Source organism: Micromys minutus (genome assembly GCF_963924665.1).
Source record: "Micromys minutus genome assembly, chromosome: 10".
NCBI classification, from domain to species: Eukaryota; Metazoa; Chordata; class Mammalia; order Rodentia; family Muridae; genus Micromys; species Micromys minutus.
Window position 1 is genome coordinate 13,875,126 of NC_137979.1, and position 23,847 is coordinate 13,898,972.

Here is a 23,847-nt window from a genome sequence, read left to right on the forward strand (position 1 = left end):
CTGTGGGTGGCTCCACCCCTGGGCAGGTGGTTCTGGGTGTGTAAGAAAGCAGGCTGAGCAAGCCATGGGAAGCAAGCCAGTGAGCAGTGTTCCTCCGTGGTCTCTGCTTCAGTTCCTGCCTCCAGGTTCCTGCCCTGGCTTTCCTGATAGGCTATAACCTAAGCCAAACAAACCCTTTCCTCCCAAGTTGCTTTTGGTCTTAGAGTTTTCCACAGCAATAGAACTCCTATATAAGACAAACAAAAATGTGGAGGCTGAGAGACAGAAGCCAAGCATGCGATGGCTCTGCATCGTCCAATAATGAAGACACTGGGACTCCCCCACAGTCAAAGTGGGTTTGTGAGCACCCCCTCCCTGAGCTATGACAAGGGTGACAGGTCTTTGTTTCCTGTTGCTCCCCCATCAAGGGCAGTTTCCGGCTGCAACTTCAAAAGAACAAATATTCAAAACAAAGGAAGTGGTCCTCTGCTGCAGGAAGCAGGAAGCTGTAGCTGCTGTGTCCTCCGCTGAAGCCCAGGGACAGTGGGATGGAGTCTGTGGCCCTGTACAGCTTCCAGGCCACTGAAAGTGACGAGCTGGCCTTCAACAAGGGGGACACGCTTAAGGTACAGAGACTGGAGCTGGGCTGAGTGTGTCAACAGGGTTGGCAGGGTTGGAACCAGCGCCCTGGATAGTCCTGGTAGTTTGGGCTGTGAGGGACAGGCTCAGGTTGGCTGCCTCTGCCCTCTTCAGTTTCCTCATCTAGGAAACTGGAATAGTGTTTATTAGCGACCCTTCCTTTGGGGTCATTGTGAGAGTTTAAGGCAGCCGACACAGTGCCTGGCAGGAGTTGCCTCAATCCCACAGTTTTTTTTTTTTTTTTTTTTTTTTTTAAAGAAGTTTAAAAAACAAGTAACAGAGAGAGAGAGAGAGAGAGAGAGAGAGAGAGAGAGAGAGAGAGAGAGACAGACAGACAGACAGACAGACAGAGAAAGAGAGACTATGTGTGCGAGAGAGGCAGAGACTGTGTGTGTGTTGTGTGTGTGAGGGGGGGGGGTAAGAGAGAGAGAGACATCCTAACCTAATTGGGCTAAAATAGCTGGTATTAAGCCATAGTGAGGGAAAAGGAAAAACAGAATGCTATACTTCATTTGCTCTCCCCTGGGCCACTCTGAATTGCAGTGGTGGCCTTCCAAGTCATTAGACACACGAGGTGTGAAATCTCTACCTGGGATGCCCTTAGAAGTTTGTGTCAAACAGGAGAGCTGAGGGGCCGCAGTAAAGGTTAAGAGAGTGGCCATGCTGAATCATAGGCACTGGAATGCTAACCCATCCTGTGTCCTCCACTGCCTTTCTTGTGACCCCCTGGAGCAGCAGGCGCAGGGCTGAGTGGCTACTACCCCGAGCCCTGGCCTCAAGAGTCAAACATGGAGACAGGCTCTTTAGAGCCATCCTGTGCATGGCTCCCAGGCTCAGTGTGTTGCTCTTGGGTGTGGAAGACCATTGCCCGGCTGCAGTGAGCGAGGCTCGGGAAGGTATGTGTGTAATGTAGTGTAAACCAACCTCCATTGCTTTAACTCTTGGGCCTTTCCTTGTTCGGTCTTCTGAGTGTCTAAAGCCTTAAGCTGGGGTTCTAAAGCAGCCACCTACCTTTGTGCACCTCCATCTTCAAGCTAAGGTGCTGGCACCTGTATCTAGCTAAGCTGGCCTCAGAAAGGCCTGGGGTTGAAGACTCTGCCCAGACTCTAGTTTAGTTCGGAGAGCAGCATGGGGTATATCTTTCACACACACTCGAGGCTGGAGGGCAGCTGGTCCACAAAAAGTAGGAATGCTGTGTAGAAGATTCTGGCCTGGGCTCAGAGGGACCAGTGAGGTCCCTGAAAAGAGGAGGGGGTCCTGAAAGCACAGGAGCTGCCTGTGCGGTCAGCTTCCAGTGGGGGAGCGGGAGAAAACACGAGAGGCTCAAGCTTGGGGCTACAGTTGTCAGACCTCGGGGAGCAGCTTCCCCTTATTCATTTGACAAGCTTAGCCAAGCTTCCTGCAAGGGCTTGGAGATGGAGGCAGGAGGCCGAGGGTGGAGATGGCTGCTTGTAAGTGAGGAGGTCAGAGCAGTTCTTAAAAGAGGCGTGGGAACTGGGGACTGAAAGAGCTGCCTGTGCAAAGAGCCTGGGGAGAGGGAGCACCCAGCCTAGAGGCTGGGGAGAGGGAGCACTCAGCTCAGAGGCTGGGGAGAGGGAGCACTCAGCTCAGAGGCTGGGGAGAGGGAGCACTCAGCCCAGAGCCTGGGGAGAGGCAACACTCAGCCCAGAGCCTGGGGAGAGGGAGCACTCAGCCTAGAGGCTGGGGATAGGGAGCACTCAGCCCAGTGCCTGGGGAGAGGGAGCACTCAGCTCAGAGGCTGGGGAGAGGGAGCACTCAGCTCAAAGGCTGGGGAGAGGGAGCACTCAGCCCAGAGCCTGGGGAGAGGGAGCACTCAGCCCAGAGCCTGGGGAGAGGGAGCACTCAGCCCAGAGCCTGGGGAGAGGGAGCACCCAGCCCAGAGCCTGGGGAAGAGGAACACCAAGTCTAGAAACAGCTTTGCTGAAGGCTCCTTAAAGCAGGGCCTTGACCTGTTTGAAGAGTTTGACAAAAGTATGAAAGGGAAGGAGGAGTCTGGACCTGTTCGGTGAGCAGAAGAGACACAGAAGAAGTTCAGACTAAGAAAAACTTTTTTAACTTAAGTGAGAATAATATGTAAAGAGCTCTTTTTGTTTGGTTTAGTTTTGTTTGGTTTGGTTTTCCCACATAGGGTTTCTGTGCGTAGCCTTGGCTGTTCTGGAACTCTCTTTGTAGATCAGGCTACAATCAGAAATCCCCCTGCCTCTGCCTCCCTCCCCAGTGCTGGAATTAAAGGCACTGGCCACTATGCCTGGCTTTAAATGACTCCTGGATATTGTGTGTGTGTGTGTGTGTGTGTGTGCGCGCGCGCGCACGCGCGCGCGTGCTCGCGCGCGCACTCGTCCACAGATGGAAAACCAGATAAGAGATACAAACAGAAACTTGCCAGAGACAATGTGAGCAGGTGCCCACGCTGTGTAATTTCACTGTATTTTATTTTAATTATTATTTTGAGACAGAATCTCACTATGTAGCCCTGGCTGGTCAATGCCTCTTCCCCCCTTGTGCTGTTACCAACTGTGTTCACCACTGTGCCCAGCCCCACTTTACTTTAAAAACAACTTGCTTTTAGAAAACCGGCAAACCCTCCAAGGTTTCTCGTTGGGGTGGTGGACGGGTGAAGTGATGTATTGCTTTAGGATAGTGCTGTCACCCCTGAATACAGTTCCTCACGTTGTGCTGACCCCCAACCACAGAATTATTCTCGTTGCTACTTCATAAATGTAATTTTGCTACTTTGTGAATTGTAATGTAAACATCCACATTTTCCAGTGCTCTTAGGTGACCCAGTAAAAGGGTTGTCTGCACCCCACAAAAGGGCTGTAATCTACAGGTTGAGAACCACTGATCTAGATGAATGTCTTGGAAATATAAAAAGCTTTAAAAGTTTGCACTAGGGGCCAAGTGGTGGTGGTGCATGCTTCTAATCCCAGCACAGTTGTGTCTTGGTAAAACAGCAATTCTCTCCTCTCTCTCTCTCTCTCTCTCTCTCTCTCTCTCTCTCTCTCTCTCAAGAGGCCAGATGGCATGTCCCTGTAGTCCAGATGGTACTTCTGATGTTGAGGCAATTGCCCGGACAGTATTGGAAATCCTGTCTCAAAATGAATAAACAAAAACCAATCTGTCGTATGGAGCTTCCTTTGTAACCAGACAGACACCTTTCTTCCACCAGCTAGGACACTGAAGCATCTAGCAGCAGGTCTCAAGTCCAAGTCTAACTCCAGCTAATCATGAGAAAGCAAACATCCAGGCAGACAGGACTGCCACCTCCAGGCAGCTGGTGTTCTGGTGATGCCCACAGCACAAATTAGATAGAGAAGTGAGCCTGAGTGGGCGTGGTGGGAGGCTGAGTATGTAGCTCTACCACTCTGTGGAAGGACTCAGCACTAGCTGGGTGGGGGTGGGGCTGAAGTCCATCCTCCAATCCCAGAGCACCTGGAATCCCCGCAGAATTGTCAGGGCTGGCCCAGTGCAAATTCATATTCTTTTTATTTGCATGTTTCTTTCCTTTTGTAAAATTAGTGTGTGTGTGTGTGTGTGTGTGTGTGTGTGTGTGTGTGTGTGTGCCACAGAGCACTTGTAGAGGTCAGAGAACGACTTATAGAACTTGGTTCTCCCCTGCCACCATGTGGGTCCCAGGAATCAAACCCGGACCATCAAGCTTGGCAGCAGGTGCCTTTATCTGCTGAACCATCTCCCTGGCTCTCTTTCTTGTTTTTGAGACAAGGTCTCTTTGTGAAGTCCAGGCTGGCCTTGAACTGCCTATGTAGCCCAGGCTAACTTCAAACCTGTAGTGATCCTCCTGCCTCACCTCCTCAGTGCTGGAACAGAGGCCCATGTACTGCCACCCCGCCCTTTTTTCTTGCAGTATTAGGGATAAACTCAGGACCTTGTGCATCCTGGACTTCAAGGTCCTTGCTCTGGCTGCTCCTGCAACCCCTTCTGTGTTGGTTTTAACTGCCTATGCTTTAGACCTGCTTCAGACGGCAGGAAGACTGCACAGATAAAAGTGGGCATCCTCCACTGTTACAGCCAGCTGCTGCCTGCCGCTAGCCATGGTCATAATAAACCGGACTGATATATTAGTTCTGACCGCTACCCACCCACACTTCCTAAGCATTTCAATGTGTTAACATATTGTGTTAGATACTACGCAGTTTCTTCATTCTGAGATTTTTAGCACTGTTTTAAATTTGATCCTAGAGTGCTTCCCTACCTCACTATAGTCTTTCCCTGCTGTTGGTAGCTCAGAAACATTATAGCCCTGGTTGTTGCAGCTCCCTTCCTCTCTGGCCAGGGCTGCACTGTGTGCTGGTGTCCCCCTGTTGGGCTCTGGTTAGTGTGACGTTACTATGTCACACCAAGTGGTGCCAGCTTGCAGGTGGGACACAACTTCCTGTCCAGGTGCTGCTCAGAAAATGTAGGTGGAAACCCCCTAGACCATAGGCTTTCTCAGGACATGTGGCCGAGTAACTCTTACCAGGGCTGAAGGCTCTCTTTGGCAGGCAGGTCCTTCTAGATAGACAGAAGCCACTGTTAGCTAGAAAACGAACATGGTGCTGTTCTCCCTCTCTCTCTCTCTCTCTCTTACACACACACACACACACACACACACACACAGAAACACACATACACAAATACACGCACATAACATGCACACACACACATTCTCTGTCTGTCTCTGTCTCTCTGTCTTTCTCTCTGTCTCTCTCTCTCCATGATTAGCTTGCCTCCAGGACTCAGGGACTCAGACTGATATCTCCCTTGAAAACTGATGGCCCCGTGAACCCTAGCAGCCTGCCCCCAAATCCTTCCAGCTCTGCACTCCTGCCTGGAATCTGAGCATCTCTCCCTGCCCCTCCCCTCCGGTCACGGAACTAGCATAGTGCTCCTCCGACCCATGGACTCTCTTCAAGGGGTCAAAGTTGGGCCCATCTCAGAGCTTCTGCCCTGGCTGTCCCCCTATTCCCTCTATACTGTCCCCCTATCTTCTCATCATTGAATTCTTTTCCTTTTGCTGTTGAAGGGTGGAGAATTACAAACGGGGTCTAACCATGTAGTCCAAACAGACCTGGAACTTTGAAATCCTCCTGCTCCAGTCTTCTAAGTGCTGGGGTGACAGGCATGGGCTACCAAACTAGCCGGTCCTTTCCGTGGACATCTCTCGTGTGTGTGTGTGTGGGGGGGTGTGTGCGTGCATGTGGGTGTGCCTTTCTTGAGTACTCTGTGTGTCCCTCTGGCAGTTCCTTGTCTAGACAGTGTCTCCCTGACACCCCTAGCTGCATGAAGCAGCTGTTTGTCTCTCCGTTCCTTTAAGGCATCCCTGGGGACAGGCTCCTATCACTCACAGCATCTCCATGACTCCTTTTGTTGTCTGCACCCAGTAGATGCTCAGTAAAGAGCTGTCTGTGGCTGCATCTTGGGGCAGTAGGAAGGCCAGCAGCAGTCAGGGTAGTGATGGGACAAACAAGCTGTAAGTTTAATCTAGGATGCAGAACTAACCCGTAGGGTGCTCTCTGGGGGAGAGGGGTCCCCACAGCTCCAAAGGTCGAGGGCTCCATCAACAGTAAGAGTTCAGCAAGTTAAGCATAGAAGCATCCCTGGTCTACACAAAGAGATGAGTGGAGATAGAACAGCAGCACATGACCAGGGTTAGGGACACAGTGGTCACATGGGAACTATAGTATGAGACCTGCATGGCTGGCCACAGCTATGCCCATTAACAGAGAAGCTAATGTCTGGAGCTAGTGCAAGGCTCCTGCTAGTGCTGGAGCGAAATCCCTAGGGACAGTGGAAGTAACCAGAGCTCAAGTGCACTGGCTAGGATTTCTTTCTCAAGCTGTGGCCACATTGGGGAAATTTGGTTTCATTTAGAGTGAAAGTGGTCTGAGCCAGTCACCGCTTCCTTCTGTCCAGCCCTGCTGACCTTCTTCAGGCCAGGAAGGAAGGAAGGAAGGGCTCAGCCTGGCTTCACTGCCTCCCTGGGGGTGGTGGCTCAGGACTGGGCTGAGGCACAAGCCCAGCTCTTTGAGCTGCTTCTCACCTGCAGATCATACATACAGACATGTGGACACACCAATTTCCCCCTTTCTATTGCCCTGGCACAGAGAGAAGCCGGCTCTGCAACCTGTTCCTAACCAGAGAAGGGCCTCAAGGCTTGGTTCCAGGGACAAGGCAGGAGTCCAGTGGGGTGAAAGCCAGTGGGCCAAGGTCCCCAAGACCAGCATTACCAAAGCTCCACACCAACCGTAGGGGCTGTGCGTGCTGTGCTGTCCCAGGCCAGATCCACTCTTCCTCTATGCCCGTGGAACAGCGCTTGGTGATGTCAGCTTCTTCAGGTCACTTGAGAACTGGAGTGACACAGGGCAAACGTACCCAGGGGACGTACCACAGGACAGAAGGTGCTGTCCCTTCAGTGGCTCACCCAGTTCTGGCTAGTTCACCTGTGGTGACGGGGCCACAGACTTGGAGGGTATCTGTGGGGCCCAAGCATCTGGGCCTGACTCTGGGAACTAGCTTCATCAGAACATGGGATCTTTAGTTTGTCCCCCTATTCCTGATCCTTACTGTCATCCCAAACACTAAATACATGTGGCCCAAGATAGCCATCTGTTGGAGCTCTCTGGCCTATTTGGGGCCCTCCAACTTCATATCCTGGTCATTGAGAGGCTGCTCTGGGCTCCTGCGAACACAGCTCAGTCAAGAACCAAGAAACACAAATCCACTCCCTTTCCCTGAGGCTCCTGGGGGTCTGGATAGAACATAAAGGCCACAGTGCCCATACCCTAACCCCAAACCTGCCCAGGTTCAGCTGTCTCACCAGGAGACACAGGCTCCCTGTAGATGTCCACCTGCCAGTAGACTGGCCTGTGAGATGCAATAGGTTCTCACCCAGGGCTCTGTCCTCTGGGAAAGGCCCGGGAGCCGCTGTAGGCAGCATGACCTCAGCAGGCAGCCAAGGAGACATATTGTTCCTTCCTACAGATCCTCAACATGGAAGATGACCAGAACTGGTACAAGGCCGAGCTCCGAGGAGCGGAGGGTTTTGTTCCCAAGAACTACATCCGTGTAAAGCCACACCCGTGAGTAGTCACCACTGCCACCATCCACCTGGAGGCTATGCAACCCCATCTTGCCTTGCCAGGGCCAAGCTGCTTGAGATGGCCCTGGGAACAAGAAGATGGATACTGGCTAAATGGTCTGAGACTTGGATAAGCTTGAAGTACAGTTTGGCCCAGATAGCTCAGGCCTGGGACCTTGGTCAGGCTCTTAGCAGATGGCATCCAGTATTGCTCTCAGAATGTCTGGGCAGCTCAATGATTCTTAAACACCAACTGGATAAACCTTAAATGGCATCTGGGTCATTGATCTGGTTCCAGAGATGCTGAGGTATATATATATATATATCAGTATGCAGAACCTTTAGTACAGGGGACAGGCAAGAAAAGCTTCAGGCACTGAGACAGGGAGCAGAGAGAGCCAATGGGGTGCCAGGTGCGGGGGTGGAACTCAGTCAGCAGGTGGGAGCTGTGCTGTGTGGAAGGAAAGGAGGTATGGGGTTGGGGTGGGGGAGCCCAAAGGGTATTTCCTCTTTGTCTTTTTCTGTTGTTTCAAAGCTGCTGCCACCTCATTGCCACCTCTGCTTTCCTCTGCTGGGCACAACCCATCCCCCCAGAGGCAGGAGAAGGAAGACACTGGTAAAGAGAGAAAAGCACAGCATGCTGCCTGGGTGTTAGCCAGTCTGAGGCCTGCAGGAGCTCAGGCCCCGGGTGGCCACAGGGAAGGCTTAAAAGGCAGAGGTTGGAAGGCTGTAGGGTCTGAATTGCTAAACAGATCTGCCCCAAGGCCAGGATAAGGATTGTAAGGGGTGCAGTCCTCAGTCAGGCTGGCATGGGGACCAGGACAAAGGCTGGTTCATCGAGATACATCAAAGAACCCAAGCCCCTGGTGTCTGGAAGGTAGGTCTGACCCCCTGCCTGTGTTTGGACCCAAGCAGGGTCATGATCAGGTCTTTGCCAGATCCTAAGGGGAATGCTGAGTATCTGGCTCAGTTTGGTCATCTTAGGCCCTTCCCTGGCCCAGAACAGCTGTGAGTATCATCCCCTCTTGGGTGTGAAGGTTCTGAATGTGGTGGTGGAGAGGGCTGTAGTCCTAGAAGGCTTTTGCCCATGCCAGGCCCACTCTTTCCCTGAGCCTCAGGATAGCCTCTGCCCCCGGACCTGTATTCTCAGTGAAGTTGGAGGGTAGTGAGGTGATTGTAGGGGCAGGGAGGGCTCCTCAGCAACAGCAAAAGCCCCTGGGCTTGGAGGTTCAAATTGAAGTTTGCCAGAGATGACAGAAACAGTCCCAGGGATGTGTGGGAGGCGGGGGATGAAGCATGTTATCGAAGCGGCAGGTAGAGACAGCTTCAGCTGTTCCTGGAGCTGCCCACTGCCTGCCTAGGTAGAAACTATTAACATCATATGACAGTCTGGGCGGTAGTGGCACACACCTTTAATCCCACACTTGGTAGGTAGAGGCACATGGATTGAAGTAGATTGGATCTCTGACTTTGAGGCCAGCCCAGTCTACAGAGCGAGTTCCAGGATAGCCAAGGCTACACAGAGAAACCCTGTCTCAGAAACAAATGAACGAATGAACGAACAACAAAACCCGTCACCTTACAGACCAGCAGAGGCACAGAGAGACTGGGTGGCTTGGCCAGGATCACTTAGCCTGCAAGAAGTAGACTGGGATTGCAGCTGCTGGTGGAGGCCCTCCATGAGCCACCAGCGAGGGACAGAAAGCCTGTGAGGACAGCTGTGTGTGGGTGAACCCCAGACTCACTCAGCAGCCTCTTGGGAGACCTCGGTCCTCCCCGGGTTTCAGTTTCCACCCCAGTCCAAGATGCAACACGGTCTAGTCAAAGGTGGAGTGGTGAGAACTGAGATTTAGAACTTTAACTGTCCTTCAGGCAAGCGAGCCCTTCCTCTATGGAGCCTCGCACAAGCCCAGGCTAGCCCTCCGCTGACTCACACCCTACCACAATTTTACGCTTTTTAACTTTTAGAAGTCTGTGCTGGGCCAGTGAGACTGCTCAGTGGTTAAAGGCACTTCTTGCCAAGCCCAGAGACTTGATTTCAGTCCTCAGGACTCGAACGGTGGAAGGGGAGAACTGCCATGTTGTCCTCTGGCCTACATATATGTAGTATGCACATTCCTGAACATGTATGTGCCCACATATAAATAAACAAATAACTTTGAGAGTGCACACTGCTCTTGCAGGGGACCCACGTTTGGTCCCTAGCACCTACATCAGGTAGCTCACAGACACCTGTAACTCCAACTCTAGGAGATCTAACCCCCCTTCTAGACTCATGTGCATGTACCCCAACCCCTATATATAATACATATAATTAAAAAAAATAATAAAAGTGAATCTTAAAAAAGAAAGATGATCTCCCTCCACGAGTCAGACTGAGGCGTGCCGGCTGGTGGAGCACCTGACTCCAGTCTTCCTGTAGTGGGTGTCGGTTTGTCTGGCCTGGTAAGAAACAGCAGGGACAGGTTGCCTCAGCTCTGTTTGCCTCTCCTATGTGACCTTGATTTTCTTCCCCATTTCTCAATTTCCCCACGTGTACATTGGTCACAACAATACCATTGAGGAGGGAATGAGGGCCAGCCCTGCCACCGACCTAACGGACACCTGCTGACACTGTTCCCTCTCCCCACAGGTGGTACTCGGGCAGGATTTCTCGACAGCTGGCTGAAGAGACCCTGATGAAGCGCAACCACCTGGGAGCCTTCCTGATCCGGGAGAGCGAGAGTTCCCCTGGCGAGTTCTCCGTCTCTGTGAAGTGAGCTCCAGGGCAGAGGGGGTGGGGGAGGGGAGGCCTGGCAGGGCCACTGGCTGGGTAAAGGGCTCAGCAAACAGTGGTCTCTGCACAGGACAGACTTCTTGGTTAGATTGGGGGGTTGAGAGGGGGGGCTGGGGTGGAGATGCCCAATGGGGCCCCGGGCTGGTGTCTAGAAAGTGCTGCTAACAGGGTCCCAGTTGATGACGATGTTATTGAGAGGACAGACTCTGAGGCTAGGTACTTCTAATTCTGATGGTGTCACTTTGTGGCTGTGTGGCACAGGACCAGTTACTTAACCCTGCTGAGCCTGTTTCCTCATAGATAAAATAGGTCATTGGAAGAATGAGTCAGTAGACCTAAAGCAGAATGCTGTATTTACTCCATAGGGAGGAGCTTATACCCTATAAGATGGTGCCTGGCAAAAAAAAAAAAAAAAAAAAAAGCAAAGCAGGGGTGCTGGACTGGGGACCACTCGGCTGCTTATTAAGATGAACACAGTGGTTCCTCAGTCTGGTAAAGCAGAAGGGAACAGAGGACAGCAGGGTCAGCCCCTGGCTGACAACCCTGGCAGGTTATTGATGGTTAAGTTAGGCCAGGCCGGCTCATAGCAGGGGAAAGAACACTAAAGGGGACAAAAGTGGCTGTGCTGTGGAGACAACAAGGAAACACATGCGTGGGGGCGGGGAGAGGGGGAAGGGTCTCTGAGCTGGGAGGGCATCTTCTGCCTGGTGCCCAGGGGAGACTTCTAGGTAGAGGTAGCTGCAGTGCAAAGCCCCAAGGTGGGATGTCCTGGATGTTTCGTGCAAGAACCCCAAAGCCATGGGGTGGAAACAGCGGGAACAAGGTGTAGAGCCTGCCTGGCTCACGCTCAGAGGAAGAGAGCCACACACACTGGTAGCTTGGGTTTTCACTCAGAGCAATGGGGAACCTTGAGGGGTTTTAAGTTGGGAAAGAAACAATAAAGTTCCAATAAAGTTCCTTCTTACAGCCAGCAGGTAGCAGGCCCCCCTGCTGGCTGTAAGAAGGAGGGACTTTGGGGTGTGAGGCAGTTGGAAGAGGAGGACGAGGAGGGTGGGGTCAGGGCCTGGTGATGTGGCTTAGGACTCTGTTGCCTGACTGCCTGGAGTAGTGGAAGGGAACATGCTACTGTGCTAAAGGGACAGAGGAAGGTGTGGCCTATCTATGGCTCTTCAAGAATGCTTGCTCCCAGGCCAGGCTTGACCTCTGGCCAGTGGCGTTTCATAACAGGCATACCTCCGATAAGGGCAGTGTGTGAAGACCCTGCAGCCCCTGTGGACTGCCATCACTCCCTTCTGCTCTGATTGCTGCAAGGCCCACACCAGGGTGGGGCTCCTGCTGTAAGGCCACAGCCCGGTGCATCGTCACGTGTTCTGTCTCCTGCTTAGCAGCCATCTTAACCATGCAGCAGTCATTGGCTACTCCAGGAGGGTCCCCACACCTTCTCTAGCTTTCTTGCCCATCTGGTACCATATGTACAGGACCTGGACATCCCTGCCCCTTACTGCCTAAAGGCCACAGCAGGAAGCAACCTCTAGGGATGACACCACCAGGAGGACAGCCCAGCCTTAGTAACTCCTAGAAGCTTCCCAAAGTCCCAAGATCACCTAGCCCACACTGGGGCACCCGGCACAGATCAGGCCTGGCGTAGGAGCAGAGAGAAACCTGTCCCATCACACTACTCTTTAGCTTCCCACAGAACCAGGCTGCCTTGGCAGATCTTGCAGGGTGGTCCTGACGAGTCACCCTGGCACAGGGGCAGAAGGGCAGAGCCAGGAAACATAGTGGGATACACACAGACCCAGCAGCTCCACCTCGAGCAGGTGCAGAAGGAAGTCCACAAACAGAACACATACTCCAAGAGGAGAAGGGGCAGCGGAGCTAGGTCTCCAACGTGAGTTAGAACTCTGCTAGGGCCTGGGGGTGCCGGGCACAGGAAACAGTATGTGTGAAGATCCAATCAGGTTGTACAGTGAGGTCTGTTTAGATGTTAACAAACTTGACTGGAAGGGGAGATGGAAGTGTCTGGGACAGTTTTACAGTAGGTGAGCTCAGCCAATGCACAGTATGCAAAGAAATCCTGGCACACCCACCAGTCCCTTCTCAACAAGTCCTGGGGCACCCATCCTCATTAGACCTGACTGGCCCAGAGCTTCCCCAGCTCCGCGCTGCAATTGCACTCCGGGCCACCAGGTGGCCATCTCCACCCTTGCTTTCTCCTAGGCTGGGCCAGGGATCTTGACACTGACTCCCACATTGGGAGTGAGTCCCAGCTTGGATACCCCCTATTCCTGAAATCTAGCCAAGTTATCCTGGGAACCTCAACTTCTCTGTCTATAGAGTAGGCACTGGTACAAATAGAGCCACGCTCTGAATGTACACTGTATAACATTGGCCCAAGGTGAACCTGAAGGGGAGCTCCCTGTTCAGAGGCCACCTCTGGCCCTATTGCTCTTGACCAGGGCTCTCTGTAAGACAAACTGGTTGGGGACACTGGGAGCCCTGGTTTCCCCCTGGTTTTGCTTGGGACTGATGTATGACTTCAGTCAGGCTCTGGTCCTCTCTTGGTGGTCATACCTCACCTGTGATCCTGAAATCAACCTGACAACCTGGAGAGCAGGGATCCTCCACCGTCCCTGGCGTGGGTCTCCCACAAGTTCATGCCAAGACACATGAAGTTGTCACAGGTGGTTTTATGGGTCTTGGGCACTGAATAGTCACATCCAGTTCATTGAGCAGGTTTCAGAGGGTTGACCCCCTTGAGCCCATTGGCTGGAACCTGTCTGCTTAACCTTCCCTTCATAATCCCATCCAGGCCCCGAGACTCTTCTGTCACGGCTGACGGGCGATGGATCCCAATTAAAGTGTCTTGCTCCCTTACTGGCCATGGGTGCTTTGGGGTTCGTACACACTCGTCTATACCATCAGACTGGTGTCACCCACTGTGAACCAGGTCCTGTCCCTGGGGCCACCACAAAACAGGACAAAGGTCCTTGTTCCCCGAGTGCTGCTCTGGGGATGAAGAGCACAGGATTTGCAAACGATGGGGTCTGAGGAAAATGGGCAGGGCTGTGGCCCCCGGATCCCAGTGTGCAGGAAAGGAAACCAGCACCAGAAGGGGTGAGAAACGTGCTCCTGAGCTCAGGTGTCCTGGGGGACCATTTTCTGAAACACAGAGACTTTCCAAAGTCACCCCTGTTCCCCCAGCGAGTGCCCAGGCCTGGCCCATGGGAGCCTCCGCTGGGAAGATGGGAACGTGGGTTCCTGCCCACCCAACCTCGGCTCCCCTCTTAGCTGCTGCTGCTGCTACTGCAACTAGGCAGGAAAAACTTGCTGAGCGAGACTGGCCTGACTAAGACCTTGAGTTTTCTGATGCAGGGACTAGGCACAGCACTGTCGCAGTGGGGGTTGGGGTCAGGGTCACCCAGCATGGGGTGCAGGCAGTCACCTCCATAGAGGTGGGAGTAGGTAAAGGCACAGTGGGTACTAGAACATACCGCAGACACCAGGAGTCCAGTTCATGCTGCCTCTTATCCAGAACTCAGTTCTGGGACTTGGGGGCTTGGTGGGGTCCTGATGAGCAGTGTGAGATAGTGACATAGAGGGACTGACCCCTCCCAGACAGCCTAGCTCTCCTTAGCTGGGAAACAGGGTCAGGTGGCAAGAAGGACAAGTCACATACAGCCTTGACTGTCACACTGCCCAGCCCTGAAGATTTCCCAGCTGACAGGTTGGAAAGTTCTAGAACTCCTGGCTCCATGCCCTGTTCCCCCAGTTCTCCCATGGGACCCAAGAACATTCCTCTGCAAAATTCTCCAAGCCTCAGGCTCTGAGCTGCTTATGGAGGAACGAGAATTTAGGAGTCTGGAGCCTGCCCTGCCCCACCCCATCTTGCCTTTCTAGGTCTCTGCACTCTTAGCCACACTCACCCTGCTGCTCATGGTGACCCCTCCCCATGCAGCTACACCTGAGGCTAGAGAGGTGGACCTACTGTCCCTTGCCGACCCTCAGCATCTACAGCTTAGTCATTGCAAACACTATACTGTCAGCTCTTAAGCAGGTTTGTTTGAGTCTCAGGGTTTGTGGCACCTCTGGCAGAAGCCTCCTTTTGGGGAAACTTGCCCTCCCAAAGGAGCAAAGCAGGGCTGTACCTGCGGGTAGGGCTGGCTCAAGGCCAGGTCACCTGGTGGCTTCAGCCCCCATGGAAACCGCCCTCAGCAAAGTCTGTGGTGAGGGGCCCTCAGGGCGGCTCTGTGATAAAGGCTGAAGGCTTAGAGAGCTGTCTGGACCCTCAGGGGAGCTGCGTCTCATTCTGATGCCTGTATGCAAGCTTGTGTGAATTATGTGAACAATAAGGCTGGATAAGGAAGCAGGACCCAAGTTGAACCCTGATCACCCCTCCCCCCACAAGGACTGTGATATTGGCTCTCCAGAGGGGGGAAGTTTATTAGGGACTTGAAGAATGCAAGAATTCTTTCCTACTAGAAGGCCAAGGCCAAGAGAGATGCTTGTTTATGTAGTCCTGGCTGGCCTCAAACTGGACTTTGGGGTTACAAACCTTGTTGGGGTTAAAGTGTGAGCTGACACCCTCTCCAGATTTTAGACTGGGCTGGGCAGGGAGCATCCTCAGATTCCAAGTGCTGTTTTCATCCTAAATTTCCAGTTAACCACGCGAAGCAGCCCGGCCCTGGGGCTGGTGAGAGACTGAGCAGTGGAGGGCCTCGAGGTGGGGCTACAGAGCTCAGGAGGGGGCTGGTCTCTCTGGGGAGCACAGCCCTGGGAGCAGGCTGCATTTGAAATATCTGGGACATATTGTTCCAATGGGAGTGACAACTGTCATTGTCACCACCAGTAATCAATCGGATGTGAGCATTTTTGAGGAGAGGCAGCCCCACCCAACCTTCTTGTGGATTTCTGAACAGGTTGCAGCTGCATTCAGCTCTCAATTTCCCATCTGTGCATTGAGACAGGAGGCAGGACCAACCACTCTGTGACAGAAAAGGGACCTCAGGGGTCATAGCTGCTGCTGCTCTGCTCACACATGCCAGCAGGCTGTCCTGGTGTGCAACAGGTTGTTAGCTAGGCCCAGACAGGTCCCTAACAGGATGGTTTAGAGGGACTGGGACTTGGTAGAGTTTGGTGGCATTGGTTGGAAAGGCTGAGCAGAGAAAGAAAACAAAAGGGACCATTGATGTCAGAGAGGCCAGCAAAGACAAGAAGCTCTTGAATCTGAAGAGTTGGGTTTATCAGGAAGGCAACGGCAGCCATAGAAATCTCTTGAGGACATGGAATATTCAGAACATATGAGTGTCTCTCATAGGTAGAGAGTTTGGTGGGAGTCAGGATGATCTTGGGACTCAACCCCTAGAGTACTGTGAGGACTGAGAGGGAAGAGAAACCGGGGAAGAGGAAGAATGTCAAAACTCTGATGGAGGCTGAAGAAGTGAGAGGGAGAAAGGACTCAGAGGTGCCCACTGATGACGCCAATAAGCCAGCCAACATTTTTTCAGCTTTCTTATCTTAATGAAGTGTCATCTCTACAGGAAAGCAGAGGCTCAGAGAAGTTAAATGTCTTGCTTGAAGTCACCCAGCTAGGAAGTGACCTTGTCTAGCACCCATATCCAGAATCCCATATTCCCTACCAGGATGGCTCCCAGTAGCTTTGCCTCCTTATCTTCCCAGAACAGGGCCTGCCTCCAAAGGTGGGGGCAGGACTGAGGTACTGGTCTTCCCCCCCCAGTTACGGTGACCAGGTGCAGCACTTCAAGGTGCTCCGAGAGGCCTCGGGGAAGTACTTCCTGTGGGAGGAGAAGTTCAACTCCCTCAACGAGCTGGTGGACTTCTACAGAACTACCACCATCGCTAAGAGGCGGCAGATCTTCCTGCGTGATGAGCAGCAACTGACCAAGGTAAAGACAGGACTAGACATCCTGGGTCTGAGGGGCACCTCCTTGCATTCCCCAGGGGCCCAGGTGGCCAAAGTGACATGAGTGTGGTCCCGACAGGAGTTCAGGATGGGACAGGGCAAGGGGAAGCGCAGCATAGAAGGTGGGGACAGTTCAGAAACTCTACCAACACAAACTAAAATAATCTGGGGGTGTGCAGCAGGTATGTATCGACACCCACCAAGTCCCACACACTTGAGCTGCTCTACACACTCTGACTTGGGTTTTGGTTTCAGGATTTTTGTCTTGAGGCTGGGTCTTGCTGGCCTGGAATGCACTGTGTAGAACAGATGGGCCTTGAAATCTCACACTGATCCTACCTCAGCCGCCCAACTGCTGGGATGAGCCTGGTACTCTGCAGTATGAGCACTTCACTGTCCCCGTTATGCTGATGAGGAAACCAAGGTTGAGAGCGAGCCAGCTCATGAGAACTTCTGGTCTCTGCTCCCCAAGGAGGAGTTGAACTTGTACAGGATCTAGGCAGTGTGGCCCACAGGGGCAAGGCTGGGCTGGGCCTAACAAGTAGGGAGATCCATCCACCCCTACTCTTCACAATAACAGCAATTTGCCAACAGCCTGGCCTTTCATCAAGAAGCCGGGAGCAGCTCTCAGTCTCATTAGGGTGACCACACCAGCCGGACGGGGTTATTAGCACAGCACGATGTTTTGCTTAGAGGCTGGGACAAATCAAGATCTGGACGTATATGAACTTGGGTGCTGTGGAGAGGGAGGGTAGTGTGACTCTAGCCAAGGCCTGGGGAGGGTTCCCCAACTTCGCACAATCAGGCCTTGTGTTTTTTTCTCTTCTTTCCTGATAGCCTGCTATGTGGCATGGGGGGAGGGGGTATCATTTCAACCCTTAGTTGGGTCTCGGTTTACCCTCCATTCAATAGGATGGGTTTGCTTTACCAGGAGAGAAACACTGTGACTTCAGAGACCCCAACAGTGCCCACCTGGCTAGCTAAGGTCAGCCGGAAGCTCCTGGTTTCTGAGGCTCAGTGTCCCAAATGTTGGCTCCTCTTGCTTACCAACCCAGGCCAGCCTGGTAGAAGGGAGTGGCTGACCTGTGCTCTCCTGTACTGGCTCTGCCAGAGCCCTGGGGTCACTCATTGGCAGGGGGCAGGGTGAGCCTCTTCCTTCCTGGGCAGAGCCCACTGATCCTATCAAGCTTTGAAGTTCTGCAGGCTCAGCAGCGGCAGGGGAGAGGCCTGTGCTGGGCACAGCAGGGGAGACACTGGGGCCAAAGAGGTCGAGATGAGCGGATGCTATGATGCTTTGCCCAAGACCCAGACCTGAGAGTAGAGAGCAGGGGCAGGGTTCCCACTCTCCAAAGCCTGAGGGGGCTGTGGCAGAAACTTCTGAACAATAGCTAAGCCATGAAGCACTTCCATGTTTGGAATTAGTTACCATGTGTCTGTGGGCCCAGGGGTAGGGACTAGGACCCAGAGAGAGTCAGGAGCCTAACCAAGTCCCACCTGAGGCTTAGGCCTTAAGTTCCACAAACTACCTGAGCAGCAGAGGGTCCAAGGCCCCCAGCCCTCCCTGCAGGAGCTCACTTTTCCCATGGGGCTTCTGGGGACAGGCAGCTTGCTGCCTCCAAAGACCACTGACTGGTCTGCCCCTTTTTTCTCCACAGCCGTCCCGGGCTTGCTTTGCCCAGGCCCAGTTTGACTTCTCAGCACAGGACCCATCTCAGCTCAGCCTCCGTAGAGGTGACATTGTAGAAGTTGTGGAGCGTGAGGACCCACACTGGTGGCGGGGCCGGGCAGGCGGGCGCCTGGGCTTCTTCCCACGGAGCTACGTGCAACCAGTACACTTGTGACCCCATGCTCAGGGGCTCAGCTTCTTCACACTAACCGGAACCAATGTTGGTCACCACCAGGCTGGGAGTGGAAGCTTCTAGCCTGACTGCTTCCCATTGGTCTCTGGGTTTGTGACATCACCTGCCATTGATAAGGCCCATCGTCTCCAAATTGAAGGACCAACTGCTAATGGCTAGGACCCAGCTCAGAGAGCGTTTCCCTTGAGCAGCCATCTGCTGCCCGTCTTCCAAAGGCCTTTCAGGTTGTGCAAGTCACTGGGAACTGGCTTGGCCCTGGGCAACCTCAACTTCCATGAGTGCAAAGTTTCTCCCACTCCAACAGCTTGGGGCCTCCTGACCTTACCCACCAGCACTGGAATGAGGATGGATAGAGGCGAATCCCGTCAGAAGAGGCCTCTGAGCAATGCAGTGGGTCCCCTCCTGTTGGCTACAGGCAGAGCCCAGCTTGGAGGCCTTGGCTATGCAGGTTCAGGAGGAATAGCCAGACTGTGGCCAGCATTGAGGGAACATTCAGTGCAAGGAGGTGGTGCCCTGCATAGGGGAATCCTGAGTGGCTGCTGCCCAGTCAGAGCACCTTCAGATTGGAAATGCTGAGTCAGACTTGGCAAGGCCTGGCATGGTGGTGGGCTTTGGGGGACAGAGAGACAGACAGAGGGAAGGACAGAGAGAGAGAACACCTCTGTGGTGAGTCCAGGGCTGGCCCAAGACCCTCCAAGCTGTCATACCCTATGCTCCCAACCTGTCCCTGCATATTCAAAATAAAACATTAACCAGTGGATGTCAATCTTTCTCCCCATATCCAGCTTTTTAGTGCTGTTTTTGAAATGATTCTCCAGCATATTTTCAGAGCTCCATGTCTGCCCACTCAGCCAGACACTTGGCATTGGCCCACTGTGTCTCTTCAGGCACATTCTGTTTCCTTGGGCCTCCGTGCCCAACCGAGGAAGGTAGGTAGTCCCGAGGACTAGAAGCTTCTGCCTTTCCACTGGTGTGGTGGGCCGCATCAGGCAAAATAGGCATAGAAAAAAATATTGACACACATGAGGAAGACAGCGTTGAAATTACACACGCGGGTCCAGAAAGCACGTTTCTGGGGTGTTTGGTCGTCACCTAGAGGAGGATGAGGTAGGCCAGTGAGGGATGACTTTAGTGTCCAAACCTCTAGCTCCAGCCTCGGGGTGGGATGAGGAACAATGTCAGGGTTACCCACTTACCTGTTTTGGTTCTTAAGGACCAGTTCGGAGCCAGAGTCCACCAGGTAAGGTTTTCAATCTGCAGTGACAAAGGTGCAAAGGGTGTGGAAGGACAGAGCAGCCCCAGAGAAGATGCCACCAGTTAGAGAAGGGAACTCAGTCCACACAAAGACAACGGTCTGGGCCAGGAAGGGTTAGGAGTAAACTGTGGGGATATCTGGAGTCTGAGAGGGGCAGAGAACAGGATGTGAGCAGAGTCAGGAGACATGACTGCCTCACCTGTCTTTGCTGAGGGGGCGGGCTCAGTAGGCTCCCGGCGGCCATCACAGCACAGGTGAGGAGGAAGAGGACAATAGCAAAGTGCAAATAATGTACACTGCGGAGCAGGGCTGGCCGGGTATCTGTTTGGCCGCAGGGGGGCTCCGGGTACAGGAAGTCCAGGACCAGCCTCGGGGCGCCCACCAGCAGCCCGGCCATCAGGCCCCAGAAGGCCCCCTGAGGAAAGGAGAGACAGAAGATCTCCAAGACTTGCAGGGTACCCTTAAGGGGACCCCACGGATCTGTCTGTGCCACCCACCTGCTCATTGGCCCTCCTCCAGAAGATGCCCAGGATGAAGACGGCAGTGACAGGGGGCGCCAGCGAGCTGGTCACTGACTGCATGTAGATGAAAAGTTGACCGCTGTTGGAGCCCTGCAGGACCGGGATCCAGGCTACGCTCACACCGATGAGCACCATGATGACCAGCCTGCAAGCAGCAGAGGCCAGTCCTGCACCCCCCAGCTCCTGCTCCCCAAGACTTGCCTCTGGATCCCTCTGCCCATTTCAGCACAGGCCACTAGGGACCAAGAGCTCTTGCTCCTTTTCCTGCCAGTCATTCAGCTCTGCTCCTGCCTTCTGCGCTCTATGCGCAACATCTACATGCATTGTGGGGGCTTGGGTCTGGCAGTTTTCCTGAGCTTGCCAGGCATTGGGTCGGGGACAGTGAATGACACAGTGGCCCTCGCATCTGAGCCATCCTGGCGAGACTTAGAACACTCATGGATCGTCTGACTTTTTGGCAGAAATTGTACCATCCCAGCCCTTGGCTCTCTGCCCTCTGTCTTTCCTTGACAGGTGACCCCAATCTACCCACTAGTGGCCTTCGGGGCACTTCGCTTCTCCAAAGGCCTCGCTAGAGGGTCACTGGTACTTTGGAGTTGGCTTTGCAAACAGTTTCCCACCCGGCCCATGCTGGAGTGAACCCAGGGGCAGTGTGAGTCTGGGAGCCTTGGGGGAAGCCTGAGGCCTGGAGAATTGGGCCAACCTGCCAGTGTTGGACTCCCTCTCACCCAGAAGTATGGCGGGCTGGTGAAGCCCGTGTCCTGGCACCATGCAGGACTGAGAATTGTGTGCAGATGGGTGGGTCTGCACCTGGCCAGGTTGTGGGGTTTGGGGGAGGGAGGGCAGAGGGTGGTAGAAGGAGGAGGTGCCGCTTTGACTGAGGCTAATTAACCCTTAGACTGGTGCACAGCTGGGCGTGGCCTCTTCAAAGCCTCGGAGGACACTCCCTCCCTCCACCCTCCTGCAGGAGGGCCTAGCAGCTCCTGGGCCTTGTGTTCTCACTGTCGCCCTTCCTTCAAACTCAGCCCCTGGATGAGGAGGCGGCTACCACTTCCTAAAACAGCCTCTAGGAGTGTGTTCACATCCAATCTCTCCTAGGTGGCTGGCACAGTGTGTGTCGGGGAGGAGGGTATCTGAGTCCTCCATATTGCCCTGCTGGATATAGAACCAAGGAACGAGACGGAATGGGGCAGAAGGGAGGAAGTAAAGGAAAGGGGCTTCACTATTGACGGCTCCCCGGCTTACAGTAAGAACAACTATGAAGAGCCACCTTTGGGAGACAGGAGGCATGAGGGCCATTGGCCAGGCTGCTAGGGTGACTACAGTCCCAGGCCAGAGAATGGGGTACCCACTGTGGGGCAGGGAGATGTCCAGATTCAGGGCCTAGGAGATGAAAATCTGAAGGGGTTTCTTTCAAGGAAAAAGCTGTCGCAGAGGGACTAGCCTCTGGTCACACCGCAGCTGCAGAGAGGGCCGAGTAAACAGGTGGTCAGAAGTCATGTGACCGGATCTGGTAGATAAGAACCTGAAATGCTACAAAAGCCAGAGGCTCCCTGCCTGCAGATGAGCTCATGACACCCCAGCTCCCAGGCATGTCCCGACAGGGCTCTTCTCACAGAAGCTGGCTGCTTTGCATCACAGGGCAACTGCTGGGAGAGCCCCTGCCCCAGGCCTCGCAGCCAGGCTCCAGGAAGAAGGCTTCCTTAGTGGAAAAGGAACAGGCACACTAGGTGACCACTGTCCATTGCCCTGGCCTGTCCCACCACACGCAGGGCCAAGCACAGGGGTAGGGCAGCAGTGTCCTCCAGAAAGGTGGTCCCTCATTCGAGGGAGGTATCTGGTGGTGACCTGGAGCACACTGGGGGGTGCTCACTCTAGAGGGGACAGGACTCTTAGCAGAGGCCATAGATGGGCTGAGTAAATTAAAACTGCGAACTGCGTGGCAGGAGGAAAGGGTAGGTCCTCAGACGCCTGACACAGGGGCCACCCTTGTGGCCTGGGTGTAGCCAGTTTGAGGATCAGCTCTGGAATTCATTTAGGGTAGTTTGAGCAAACCAGAAGGTTCAGAAAGATCTCAGGTGTAGTTGGGGAAGCTGACTCCTGTAACTGGGGTCGGCTCAGGATGACAAATGTACCCCCAGATACTTTGGCCTCTTTCTTCCTCCGAGTTGCAAATTCCCATGAATCCTTCAAACCCCAAATCTGATGAGGACCTCAAAGGCGTCCACAGCAGTGTTGCGGAAGCCACCCCCCACCCCTTTCCCATACCGTCCCACCAGCAGCAGCTCCCGATCTCCTGCACTGGGCCGAAACCGCCTCCAGATGTCCATGGTGAAGAGTGTACTGCTGCTGTTAAAGATGGAGGTCAGGGACGACAGGAGCGCAGCCATCATTACCGCTATCATCAGCCCCCGAAGACCTGGGGGCAGAACAGAGCCCTCCACTGTGACCCTCCTGGGAGGGAGCAGGACTCAAGGGGCAGCCAGTGGCAGGGGCTGTGGGAGACTTCTGAGAGGGCAGTGGATGGAGCCTGAAGCCTGGAAGTAATTACCCAGTGCTTGGGCTGTCCTCGGTTCCGGTGTAGATCCTGAGCTCACAAACCATTTCTCTTGTTCCAACTTCACTGGAGGGAGTATCGGAGCTGCCTGAGAGTGAGGGCCTAAGACATTTTCAGGGACCCTGTCCTGGGAGGCCACACCTGGACAGTGGACTACTCTCTGGAACTCCCTGCCACACCATTTCCTGTACACAGCAAGTTCCAGCAGGCATGGTGTCGTACTTATTGTCTCTGGGAAAGAGCCTTGGTTGAGGAAAGGCATAAGAAATCCACCCTACTATTTCCTGTGAGCGAGAGGTTGCTAGCCAGGCAAGGCAGCATTTGGGGGTTTACAGGCTTCAAAGGGCTGAGAACTCAGTGCTGTGGTGCTCAGTCTGGGCACCTCCTATGTGTCCCCTCCTCTTTAGCAGACAGAATCCTTGCCTCTACCTTCCACTCCTAGAAAGGGGTGGTGGTACAGCCTGACCTCGGTTCTGCAGTGTGACTTCCAGGCATCCTGTGACCTTCTCTGTTCACTACTCAGACTGACTAGGAATGGGGTCCAAAGAAAAGTGAGTTAACTATGGTTCCCCCAACAGTTACCTGTCCTGCCCCCTTGGTGTCTAGGAAGTGGGTTGACTCTGTGTTTATTGTACCCATTTCTCAGACAAGGAGCTCAAGGCCTAGAAAGGGGAAGTGGGAAGCCTGAGGTGGGAGTCCACAGTATGGTCAGACCCTGTGCCAGGCAGTGTCCCTGTGTCATTAGGCTTAATCCTGGCAACAACCCTTAAGGTAAGTAGACTCATTATCCCCAATTTACACATGAGGACATCAGGCTCCAAGCAGAGAAGTAGCATGCTTTACATAACTCCTCTGGCACACAGCAGAGCCAAGGTCTGTTCCCAGATGTGTATCCACATCTGGGGTTGGCCCTATGAGAAGGAGGAGGGAGGAAGGAAAGAACCTCAGCATCAAGATAAGTCAAGAGTACAGGGATCTGAGATTTGGGCTTAGGGTGAAACTTCCCCCAGCCCTATACTGTTGCTTCTGCTTGCACACCTCCTTGGCTGGGGAACTCACTACCCAATACTTGATTAGCATGGCTACCGCAAAGAACCATGGGGAAAGCCAAAACCTGCCATGGCTCTGTAGGCAGCCTTTCTGCAGAGGTGACACACATGCCTGTGACCTTGGTAGGTCCCCTCACCTATCTAACAGCCCTTCCTGCTGTAAGACTGATTTCTTTTATGTGTATGTACA

At 53.6% G+C, this 23,847-nt stretch overlaps 2 protein-coding genes across 4 annotated transcripts in view; one reads left to right on the forward strand and one right to left on the reverse strand.

Moving 5' to 3' along the window:
* Positions 1-527: 527 nt before the first annotated feature.
* On the forward strand, positions 528-19,000 carry LOC308426392 (GRB2-related adapter protein; the record flags this gene model as incomplete). The annotated part of the gene is made up of 5 exons (XM_080924126.1): positions 528-605; positions 7,621-7,718; positions 10,350-10,472; positions 16,231-16,399; positions 18,072-19,000. The coding sequence occupies 5 exons, from the start codon at positions 528-530 to the stop codon at positions 18,255-18,257; spliced, it is 654 nt and encodes a 217-aa protein (XP_080780252.1). The 3' UTR covers positions 18,258-19,000.
* Positions 19,001-19,260: 260 nt separating this feature from the next.
* SLC5A10 (solute carrier family 5 member 10) overlaps positions 19,261-23,847 on the reverse strand; it is a gene marked incomplete at both ends in the record, with an annotated part of 43,130 nt that continues 38,543 nt past the window's right edge. For all 3 annotated transcript variants that reach the window (XM_080922988.1, XM_080922989.1, XM_080922987.1), the window contains 5 exons: positions 19,261-19,367; positions 19,472-19,529; positions 19,730-19,945; positions 20,028-20,196; positions 22,320-22,470. In XM_080922988.1, coding sequence (XP_080779114.1) covers positions 19,261-19,367; positions 19,472-19,529; positions 19,730-19,945; positions 20,028-20,196; positions 22,320-22,470 — 701 coding nt within the window. The remainder of the gene's footprint in view (positions 19,368-19,471; positions 19,530-19,729; positions 19,946-20,027; positions 20,197-22,319; positions 22,471-23,847) is intronic.